Below are 12,070 nucleotides of genomic sequence, written 5' to 3'. Positions count from 1 at the left end.
GCTATCTTTCCTCCACTGAGGATGGTGAGCTCCTTTGTCGAAGATGAGGTAGCTGAGTACATCTGCATTTGTTTTTGTGTCTTCCAGTCTGTTCCATTGATCCTCAGGCCTATTTCTTTGCCAGTACCATGCTGATTTTATCACAGTGGCTTTGTAGTATAGTTTCAAATTGGGAATTGTTACACCTGGTGCCATGTGACTGTTGCCTATAATGGCTTTTGCTATTCTAGGTCTCTTGTGGTTCCAAATGAATTTTTGGATTCTTTTTTCTAGTTCTGTGAAATATAGTGTTGGAATTTCAATTGGCATTGCATTGAATGTATATAGCAGTTTCGGTAGTATGGCCATTTTCACTATGTTGATTCTTCCTACCCAGGAGCAGGGGATATCTTTCCATTTTTTTATATCCTCTTCGATTTCTTTTTTCAGAGTGCTGTAGTTTTCAGTGTAGAGATCTTTTGTTTCTTTTGTTAGATTGATTCCTAGATACTTCATTTTTTTGGATGCTATTGTAAAAGGAATTTTTTCCCTTATTTCTCTTTCTGTCTGTCTGTTATTTGTGTATAGAAAGGCTATTGATTTTTGGGTATTCACCTTGTATCCAGATACTTTACTGAATCTGTCAATTAAGTCTAGAAGTTTTTTGGTGGAGTTTTTTGGATCTTCAATGTAGAGTATCATATCATCAGCAAATAATGATAGTTTAACTTCTTCCTTTCCTATCTTTATTGCTTTAATTTCTTTCTCTTGTCTAATTGCTGTGGCTAATGTTTCCAGAACTATATTGAAGAGAAGTGGCGATAGTGGGCATCCTTGTCTTGTTCCTGATTTTAACATGAAGGTTTTCAGTTTTTGGCCATTCAATATGATGTTGGCTGATGGTTTTTCATAAATAGCCTTTATTAAATTGAGGTATAGACCATCTATTCCAATTTTTTGCAGGGTTTTTATCATGAATGGGTGTTGAATTTTATCAAATGCTTTTTCTGCATCTATTGAGAGGATCATATGGTTTTTGTCCTTGACTTTGTTAATATAATGTATTACATTCACTGACTTTCGTATGTTGAACCACCCTTGCATCTCTGGAATAAATCCGACTTGGTCATGATGGATGATCTTCTTAATAATCCTCTGTATTCTGTTTGCTAGTATCTTATTAAGGATTTTTGCATCTATATTCATTAAGGAGATTGGTCTGTAGTTCTCCTTTTTGGTTGTATCTTTCTCTGGTTTGGGAATCAGAGTGATACTTGCTTCCAGGAATGAATTTGGAAGTATAGCTTCTCTTTCAATTTCATTGAAAAGTTTGAAGAGTAATGGTAGTAGTTCTTCTCTAAATGTCTTGTAAAATTCAGCAGTGAATCCATCAGGGCCTGGGCTTTTCTTTGTTGGTAAGTTTTTAATTACATTTTCAATTTCACTGATTGTGATTGGGGTGTTTAAAATGTTTTTATCTTCTTCGTTCAACTTTGGTAATTCATAAGTATCTAGAAATCTGTCCATTTCTTCTGTGTTTTCCATTTTATTAGAGTACAGGTTCTCAAAGTAGGTGTTCATGATCCTCTGGATTTCTTTCGGATCTGTTGTGACTTCGCCTTTTTCATTCCTAATTGCATGGATCTGAGCCTTTTCTTTCCTTTTTTTGATAAGATTAGCTAAGGGTTTGTCAATTTTATTTATTCTTTCAAAAAACCAGCTCTTTGTTTCATTTATTTTTTGTATCGTTTTCTTAATTTCAATTGCATTGATTTCTGCTCGGATCTTTATAATTTCCTCTCTTGTTCGAGCTTTGGGTTTTTCTTGCTCTTGTTTTTCTAGGAGTCTAAGTTTCATCGTTAAGTTGTTTATTTGAGCCCGCTCTGTTTTCCTAGTGTGGGCATTCAATGTTATGAATTTTCCACGTAGAACTGCTTTCATTGTGTCCCAAAGATTCCTGTATGTTGTATTGGCATTCTCATTTATTTGTAAAAACTGTCTAATTTCTTCTTTAATTTCCTCTGTAATCCATTGATTGTTTAGGAGAGTGTTGTTCAGTTTCCATGTGCTTGTGAAGTTTCTATAGTTTCTTGTGCTATTGATGTCTAGTTTGATTGCACTATGATCTGATAATAAACAGGGGATGACTTCAATTTTTTTGCATTTATTTAGACCTGTTTTGTGAGCCAGTATGTGGTCTATTTTGGAGAATGATCCATGTGCAGCCGAAAAGAATGTATATTCTGGTTTTTGGGGGTGGAATACTCTATAAACATCTATTAAATCCATGTGTTCCAAAGCTTGGTTCAGTTCTATTATTTCATTGTTGAAAATCAAACATTATTATAAAAATGAACACTAAATAGTTACTAAAAGTTTCTTGATATTATCACCTCCCAAATTCATATACAGGTCATATCATGTTTGGTCAACTCTTAAGAAGATTCTACAAATCATTCATGGGTTTATAAATCCGCCTTATAAAACATTCTATAATAGGCCTAGAAATTTTCTGTTACCTAGTTTGTTCCTTATATTAATAATATTTGAAGGATGTTAACCATAGTTTTATTCTGGATGACCTCAAGAGCTTTCTTAAGGAAAAAGTGTGTTGTGGGGAAGAAAAATTACAAAGTAAAGACAGAGCAGGAATATTTTTAGACACAAATAGAAGAAAAATACAAGTATCAAAGAACTATAACAATGACAAGTACCAAAATTCTTAAGTTCTTGAACTTTTTGAAACAAAAGTGATAGGAGGCAGGGTGTGGTGGTGCGTGACTGTATTCCTAGTACTCAGGAGGCTGGGAAGAAGACTGCCATGAGTTCAAAGCCAGCCTGTAATAAATAGTGAGACCCTGTCTTAAAAAAAAAAAAGCAGGGAGTGGAGTAAGGAATATAACTTCTGAAAAAAAGTTCCTAAAGTTCCATCAGAATCCAATAAGTGTGTGATAGAAGCCATTATTCATGACATAAATCATAAATATGCTCTAACTTTTCCCCACATTTACAGTATATTCACATAAAAACAGTATACCACTTTAGTCCAGCTATGCTGTTACAGGAAGGATTTTAAATTGTTCACTTTAAAAAAGCAAAACAAAACTGTTCTCTGTTCTGTTCTCTGTTTTCAATTCTCAGGAAGTTTTGGGGTATAGAAATGAAAGAACATAGTATTTTATTATATGCTGCTACCAAGATCAAGGAGAAACCTGTTGCACCTCTCCTTAAAGATGCTTCATGTTAAAGGGTACAGAAGCTTCAAAAGATGACCTTGCGAAAGCACCAACAGAACTCACTAAATCTTATGGTCTTGTGGTCTATGAAACAAAAAAGGAAAATTCTTTCCTTTATAACAACTTATAACAATTAATGAAGCACATTCCTAGATATCAGATGAAGATATGGTTTTAAATCAAAAGGCGATATTAGGGAATAAAATGGGCTTTTACTTTCATTACTATTTTGTAACAAATATTCCTTTCCCTACCCATAAGAAATGGCAAACAGATAAACTTACAAGCCTTTCAAAATTGCTCTCTTCCTCAGATGATTCTTGCAAAGTGGGTTGCCAGTGCTGGGAACTGTCACAAAGATCATCAAGCAAATCTTCTAAAGTTGCTAAGTCCACACACTCACCAGTCACATCATGTTGATCACATGTCTGGGCAATAAAAAAAAAAAACAAAAAACAAGTAAAAACAATACGTTATGATAATGTACCAACTCCCCAAAAGGAATGTGATCATTATGTACTGCAAATATGTAATGATAAAAAATTAAAATTAAAAAAAAAACAAAAAACACTATTTCCTGAAACAATACTGGAAAAGGTCACATTTCCCACAACCATTACTTTCTTATATCTCACCTCTCTCTGTAGTTCAGCAACTCTTTCACTGCGCACAACAGCTTTTTCATCTAGGCTACAGCACTCAGTATCATCGTCCAGAGTAATGACATCAGACTCAGCCTTCCCCTGCAGGCCCTCTACAAAACAGGAGTCATTTTGCAAAACTGTATGTATAGTAAAACTGGACTCAGCTTCCATAGACCAAAGAATTTCACCTTGGCCTCTGTCAGCTTTCAGCAAGGTCTCTTGGCCAACTGTAATTAATGATGCGTCACCAGTCAGTGGTAAAGTATCTTCTGGCTTTGCATCACATGCCACAAAGTTTGCTGAAAAGCTGCTTCCTACAGCTTCAGGTGAGCCTTGAATGGCATCACTAGAATTTATGTCTTTACCCAAATTACAGTCTGAGGAATCTGCAACTTCTTCAAAGGTTTGCTGCTTTAAATCTTGTGAAACCAAAGAATCTGAAGCTGATAGTTTCATTGAGTAAATAATGTTTGAAGAGCCTACCTTCTCTGCAAGGTCAATAGTAGAAATAGACTTTATCTTCCCAACAGGAAGAATTGGTTCATTGTATAACTCACATTGAAATAAAGCTGACTGTGTTTTGACAACAGCCTGACTCATATAAGGTTTTTCACATAAAGAAGCAGATGACTTATGCTCTGGAATCACAGAAAGTGGTTTAATGAGCATTTTCTGAGGTGCATTAGGGGGTGATTTTAAGTTTGGATAGCAAAATAAGAAACTAGCATCATAATCTTCAACATGCAACAAAGGTTCTGAAGCTGCTGGTTCAAACACCCCAGGAGCAGACTGATAGTTTGGATGCTTAAGCTTATCAAAGAATGAGCTTTCATCATTATAACAATTTAATGGGGAAAGATCTGGATTTTCTGGTTCTCTCTCATGATTTTCATCTTTTAAAGATTTACTGATGTCAGTTTGGATTTCACTTACTGTACTCTCTTTCTTGGAAGGCTCAATAGAAGCAATAACTGCCTCAAAGGCTACATTTTCAGTAGCATCAACATTTTCCTCACCAAAAATAGAAGAAGTTTTTTGGTTTCTTCCCTCTTGAAAACACAGTTGTTTTGATGTCTCATTCAAATTGGACTTAGCTGTCTGAAGAGTACCACCAGAAGACTCCATCTTAGATAGATCATGTCCCCTGGAGAGCATAAGTACTTCTGAAACTTTTACAGAATTATCAGGAACTATAAAGTTCCTAATACAAGTTCTAAGTACCTCTGAAGGTATCAAATTATTTTTAGTCTCCTTTTGTTTAAAACGTTGGCATAATTCTTGTTGTAGACCTTCATTTCTTTCATAACCCTTCAAAGAATCTGTGTTTTGCTTCAACTCATCCTCAGCTTGTACCCTTAAATAATCACTCTCAAAATAATGACTATCAGAGGTCAAGGGAACTCCCTTTCCTCTTCTTTCCAACAAACACTGCAAGAAAGAACATGACATTTTATTATGATGAGGAGCAGCATCATGTGGAAAATAAACTGGGTCTTTATTCGTTAGACATGCTTCTGCTCGCTGTAAAGCCTCTGGTTCCCAACACTGCAAATTTGAGGAAGAAGCAACAAAACTGTCACTTCTTTTAGTAACTCCATTTTCATCACTAATATCAGATAAAGTTGAAACTGAAACTTGATCTTTATCAGCCAAAATGTTTTCTGGCTGCTGTGTATCTTTTTGTGTTTTCCATGACATATGTGAATAAAGAGCATCATAATTATAATAGTCTTTGGGGGTTTTCAGTTCATCGACAGTATCAGATAAAACATTGTCTTCATTTTTCTCTTGTTCAGAAGATAAAAAAGAGCGCAGAGCCCCAGCAGTTGGGTTACCTGTAAGTGAGTGCTGGGATATACTAAAGCAACTGCTAACGAAGTCTGAAGGTACTTCTAAGGTAGCCTGGAATAAAGCTTCACTAACTTCCGATGGTCGAGAAAACCATTCACTGTCTTCAGACTTATCAGGAATTCCTCTGAAAAATACACAATTATACATAAATAACACCTTAACAACATTTAACTTTTAAATATAAACATGAAAACACAAAAGTGGTACTTCACTAAAATCAAGTTTATTTGAAAGTGTTAAAAAAAAAGTTCTAATTTCAAATTCCTTTAAGGTGGCTGATTGATCAAAGCAAATTTTCTGTAGCCAGAAGGTAAACCAACTCAATCACCACTGGGCCTGATATTATCTCAGACTTCTCCTAAAACAACAGAATCTGATTTTCATATAATCACGAAAGGTTTTTAAATGATAAATTCAAAATAGTTTTTTAAGCTTTACTAAATGTTTATCATCTCCTATGAGTTAGTATTCATTTAACTCACATTAATTATTTACTGCCCATTTATTATGCTTCTAAAAATCACTCAAGAAGTGATTACTCCTAAAAGTACCTGTATTTAATACAATAGTAACTTAATCATTGGCTGACAATCTAGTTTGTGCAGAGCGCCTTTCATAAAAGTGATTATAAAGAAATAAAAAACATAAAAGCAGGGGTTATTTTACTTCCAATAAAGCTATAGTTTCTAATTTAAGATATATTTTTGCTTCACTTCTAAAAGAAAAAAATGTATATTCTTGGATAATTTCAAATATGTTCCAGAGAATTCGACTTTTCTCTTATTATGATTATTCTAAAGGACATCAATTTGGAATTTCTATTATAGCCATCCTATAGCCAGGGATGCAGCTAGGCAGCCCAGCGCCTCCTGCCTAGCAAACATGAGGCCCTGAGTTTGATTCCTGGTACCAAAAAAAAAAAAAACTCTTGTTACTTCATATTCACATATATAACAAGGTAAAAAGAGAGCTCTAGACTTGACTTAATAATACCTGACCAAAACAAGAGTGTAGAACAAGTAAGTAATCTAAACATAATTTTTCCCCCACAGAGAGGGGGAAAAAAGGGATAACTGAAATACATGGAGAACATAATATAATAAGAAAAAAATCTTGTGTGCCTTATAATTAAAATATGCTTGAAATGCTATAATACATTGGAAACTATTTTTAAATAAACTATAGTCTTCTAATACATCTTTTTATATACATTAGTATACCAAATTAGCATGCATCGTTTAGGGTCTTGTTACTTTCAGAGTTTGTGCTAAAGATATCTAACCCCTATTCCAAAGCCCCATCTTCACATCAAGTCATTACTATTAATAACAACATATAACAACAAAGATGGGCCAGGGATTTAGCTCAGTAGTTCTGCCACCTGCTTAGCAAACGCAGGGTCCCAAGTTTGATCCCTGGCACCAAAAAAATTAAAAAGTAAAAAAAATATATACATAACAACAAAGAGTAGAAAGGTTAGAAGCAAATAAATCATCCTACCTCAGAGGTGCAAAATCTAGTTCACTTTGTTGAAACAAGGAATCAGGCCCAAATTCCTGGTCTTGTGTCAAACATGTCAGCAAAGGCAAATCAGGAGAAGCAAAGCTATCCTGTATGACTGTAAAGTTTCAAATATAAAAATGCTGAGCAATCTGAAAATGGACTGTTTAGCTTACTCCTGTCAACACTTTATGTAAATATGCTACAATCTGGAAGTTTCTATAAGCATTAGAATAATAATATAACAACAGCACCTGCCATTTATTGAGCCTGACAAGGTCCAGATATTTAAACAGTATTTCATTTCACTTAATCCTCAATGACAACCTTGAAGGACAGATACTATTACACCTACTTGATAGATGAGGAAACATGATTACAAAAGTTAAGCATTAATTAATGTGTCTACATTCAAATAGCTTAAGTGTCAGAGGGAGATCTAAACAAAAACATTCTAACTTTTTATTTAGCAGCTGCTAAACTATTTAAATGTTTAACTGTTACTACTATTTCTTTAAATCTTAAGAAATATAAAGACCAGCATACTTTATATCAAAGTGTGAATCAGAGATTCCTGGGCCCTAAGATACTCTTAGGGAGTATCAACAGTAAAAATTGTATTCAAAATAATATTAAAATTTCATTTGCTTTATTCACTCTCGTTCTCTTAAAAGAAAACAATGAGATTCAGGAAGAGAGGCTACATCAGATATGATACAGCAACAGACAGATGACAGAAGCAGATGAGAATCCTGCTATATTCTAAGTTAGATATTAGAATTATTACTAAGTAAAACAAGGCCACTTCTAAGTATCTTTCTTTTAGACTTATTCTTCCAGAAAGTATGTACTTTATGTTAATATGCAAAGGGATAGTTGTTATTAAGTGAATTAATTTTGTTAATTTCTTGGTTTTAAGTTAAACTATGGGAAATATCAATAACCTATATTAACAAACTCTCTGGAGTTGTAATTTTTTGTTGTCAATGATGTGAAAAGGATGTCTGTTACCCAAAAAGTTTGAGAACTACTGCTTTAAAGAAAAAAATTCTTGAGATTTCCTGTCAGCTTATAATGTCTGTACATATACACAAACGAGGGCCTGAGAGTACAGCTCAGAGGTAGTGCACTTGCACTCATTCCTTGCAGCATTTGTGCAAATACAAAACAAAAACTTAAATGTTTTGGTTCCAGGGATTGAACTCAGGTCCTTGTGCTTGCGAGGAAGGCACCAAAATCACTGAGCTAAATCCCCAGCAAAAACTGAAATGTTAATGAGAACAAACTTTTATCTCAAAATCTACCACATTCTTTTTAAATTAATTTAAGGAGTGATGTTTTACTTGCGAGGCAAACACGGCAGATTTTTTCAGTATGAATGTAACACTGCCTGCTATAGTATACTTTCTTAATTTCTGAATGCCTACAACTGTGTGCACAAAGTGCAAACTCCACCTTCTGAGCACTATTCTCCCTGAAATTACTGTTAACCAAAGGTTCACAGAGCCCACCAGTGTCTTCACTTGCTGTACTTTCACTCTCCCACTATTCTCAGACCCATCATGATTCCTCACACTCTTGTTTTAATCTTTAGTCTGATTCCCATTAAAATTGTCAACCCTACATCTGCTTTATTCAGTTATATCTTCAATGCCAAATAGACTATCTGCTATACTTAGTAGAACTCCAACAGTCACGTGCTAAATTAGTCAAGCTTGAGAAATTGATAATAATAACTTTAATCATCCAGGAACAACTGACATGGTTCCTCTTTGGCCTTGCTTAAAAAAAAAATCTGTCTTAAACCTTCAAAATAGACATTCTTTACTCTTAGAAGAATCATTCGGTTTTTTAATATACATAGTCATCAAGTACTATATTTTCAATTTGATATAGTATATACTAATATTACACAGAAAAATCTTGGACAACTAAAGCAAATTTACTGTTTCAAATTAACTATATGCTGAGCATTTAATGAACCTGAGTCTTTTCTTTTAAAAACTAAAAGTATAAAAACAGCTGGATATAGTGGCACATACCTGTAATCACAGCACTTGGGAGGCTGAGGCAGGAAGATTGCAACATGTTCCATGCAAGCCTGGGCTAAATAGTGAGTTCAAAGCCAGCCTGAACTACAGAGGTACCTTGGTCCAAAAACTTAATTTTTTCCATAATTCTGGTCGCAAACCAAACTGGATGGGAACGAAATCAAATTTCCCCATAAAGTCAACATTGAACCTAACCATTGAATCAGCCGTCATCCAATTTGGCTTGTAACTAGAATCACAGAAAGAATTAAGTTTGTGAACCAAGACACCACAGTACATAGAAGATATTCTATCTCAAAAAAAAAAAAAAATCGAGTTATCTCTAACCAGGTTCCAGAACCTACAAGAATCTTTATTATCTTAAATAGCTATTTAAGTATAACTAAGAAATAATAAGAAATAAAGAAATAAGTGATAAGCTTTAAAATCTCCTTGTTATAAAGTATGTAAGAATATTTCAAGGTAGATGGAAATGGAAGGTAAATGGAAAAAAATAAATGCATTTGTTAAAGGCGCAGGCCAAAATTGCACTTAATAATTCTAAAATGCACAGCACATGCATGTGTCTGAGTGTTGGGAAGGTTGACTCTTACTATGTCTTTCTTTCAGTTTTCAACTGCTTCTTGTCTCATTAAGATAGCTGCTGGGAGCCTGGACATCTCTTTCATCTAACCATTCTGGCACCAGTCCTCATCCATGACATTTGCCATTGGTGAGACCTGAATACCACAGTGACATTATTTATGGACAACAAAACACCAACAATTGAATTTCCTTACCCATCAGATTTAGATATCTAATAATTTTTAATGTTCTATTTTTATCTATTGTAGAAGTTACACAGTATATCTCTTACCCAGTGCTAAAATCTTTCTATTATAGACTTTACCTTGACATTCTGCCATGACATAAACTCACTTTGTGGTGGTGTTGTTATATATCCTTTTTTAGAAATCTCTTGGATATGTAACATACAAACGTGTATATATACATCCTCTTAGCATAACAGCCCATCAAAGTTTTCTCTTTCATCTACTATGATAGGCATCTTTTCCCACAAAAGTAATCTAATTTTGTTAGTATTTTTTGTTCCTATGTGGGCCTAAAGTTGACTCTGGTGATTCACATTACAGAATAATACCTCGATTTGGACAATATTAGATTATGTTTTTAAAAACTTGCTGAATTGAGTCCTGTTATGGCTTTTGTCTAGCTGCCCACCCAGAACCTCATGCGGTCATAGGTGGCTGGATCTACAGTGTGTGATCTCAGATTAAATGTGTGATGCTGGGATCAAGGGTGTGTGATTACTAAATTAGTCCACTGATTGGTCCGGCATAGTTCTGGGAGTGGATAATGGAAAGATCCTCCCTAGGTATAAGTGCTACCCACCTTAACAGTGTATAGCCTGGATAAAATATAAGGGACAGAGAGTTCTCATTTGGTGATTGATACTTCACTGCTTTGCTGCCTTTTGCCTGCCATGAATTATTTCTCCTCTGGGATGCCTGTCTGCCATGCCACCTTGCCTTGGAGTTAGCCAATCATGGACTGAAATCTCTATAAACTGTGAACTAAGTAAACGTTTCCTTCTTTAATTTTTGGTGTTGCGTATTTAGCCTCAACAACAAGAAAAGAGTGACTAAGACAAGTCCTATTCATGCTTCTCTACAAAATACTTTAAAACCATTTTTCATGGTTGAATATATTGACAACATGAAAGATATTCAAAGTTTATCTCTTGTAAAGACCTAACATATCATTCTATAAGCAAAGGATACCAGTCAGATCTACTTCAGACTCTATCTCAGTTTTTTTATCTCAAACCTGAGGGTATCAGAAGTTTTAATTAATTCTAAGGATAAAATGAAGTAGTCCTCACAAGTGCAATGTCCTGAGTTGGATCCCCAGTACCGAAAAACAAACAAACAAAAAAATTAAGTAAGTATGGGCATTTCTTTTTTGCTTTTTAGGGAATATGGAGTCTCCATTGCTGAACAAACAAGTCAAAGGACAATATATTGTTTATCCAAAAACAACACTGCCAGGGGACAGGGATTTAGCTCAGTGGTTCCACTGCCTACCTCGCAAGCATTAGGACCTGAGTTGATTCCTGGTACCAAAAAAAAAAAAAAAAAAAAAAAAAAAAAAAAAAAACCCTGCTGCCAATTCAGAGGAAGTTATCACCCTTCTCCCTTTCCTAAGCAGTATGGTGTGAAAAAATGAGGGGCAACTGCACATTTAATATAACTAGACTAGATGGCCAGTGCAGGAAACTAGAAATAAGCTAATTTCCTTTAGTATGGCTCTACAGAGTTCCTCAAATCAAAATGGATTTAATTAAGTATAGACTTAGCAGTCCCCCCAAATTGTTTTACAATGATGAGGTATTACTTATCATTTAAAATGTAAAGACATTACCTAGCAATGGAGAACATAAAAGATCTCTGCTTGGTTCCTTTACTTGATCTTCTGATTGAATCAACACTCCTTTCTCCAGAGAGGGAAAGTTTGTCATTTCATTTCCTTTCAGTTTCACATTAATCCCCGTCTGAGATGTATCCAATGTTTGAGAAGAGCTTATTTCTTGAGGAAGCCACTGCCAAGATTCTGTTTTCTAAAACAATAATTTTAAAGGAAAATTATTTCATCTAAAGAAGACTTTAAAGTCATTAAATGAAGTAACGTACATATCAACATTTACATTTAAATGTCCACTTTAATGACATTCTCAAAGTTTCAAAAGAATAAAGCTATTCTAAGTTCTCAAAATACGAACATTTCAGACCTCTTTCTTTTTTTTTTGGTT

At 34.4% G+C, this 12,070-nt stretch overlaps 1 protein-coding gene across 4 annotated transcripts in view; it reads right to left on the bottom strand.

The window, feature by feature from the left end:
- Alms1 (ALMS1 centrosome and basal body associated protein) overlaps positions 1–12,070 on the bottom strand; it is a 133,084-nt gene that overhangs the window by 92,858 nt on the left and 28,156 nt on the right. For 3 of the 4 annotated variants that reach the window (XR_777415.1, XM_010609593.2, XM_033764770.1), the window contains exons 2-5: positions 11,683–11,878; positions 7,211–7,328; positions 3,851–5,834; positions 3,500–3,643 (exon numbers count right to left, since the gene is read on the bottom strand). Coding sequence is in view for 3 of the 4 variants with exons in the window: in XM_010609593.2 (XP_010607895.1) it covers positions 3,500–3,643; positions 3,851–5,834; positions 7,211–7,328; positions 11,683–11,878 (2,442 nt within the window). In the remaining variant the exon portion in view is untranslated. The remainder of the gene's footprint in view (positions 1–3,499; positions 3,644–3,850; positions 5,835–7,210; positions 7,329–11,682; positions 11,879–12,070) is intronic. The other variant, XM_010609596.3, reaches the window with a different exon arrangement.

Source organism: Fukomys damarensis, unplaced genomic scaffold (assembly GCF_012274545.1).
Source record: "Fukomys damarensis isolate Sample0158 unplaced genomic scaffold, DMR_v1.0_HiC HiC_scaffold_2, whole genome shotgun sequence".
In the NCBI taxonomy this organism is placed as follows: domain Eukaryota; kingdom Metazoa; phylum Chordata; class Mammalia; order Rodentia; family Bathyergidae; genus Fukomys; species Fukomys damarensis.
Note: the sequence above shows the minus strand (reverse complement) of the source record. Positions and strands in the feature narration are given on the sequence as shown.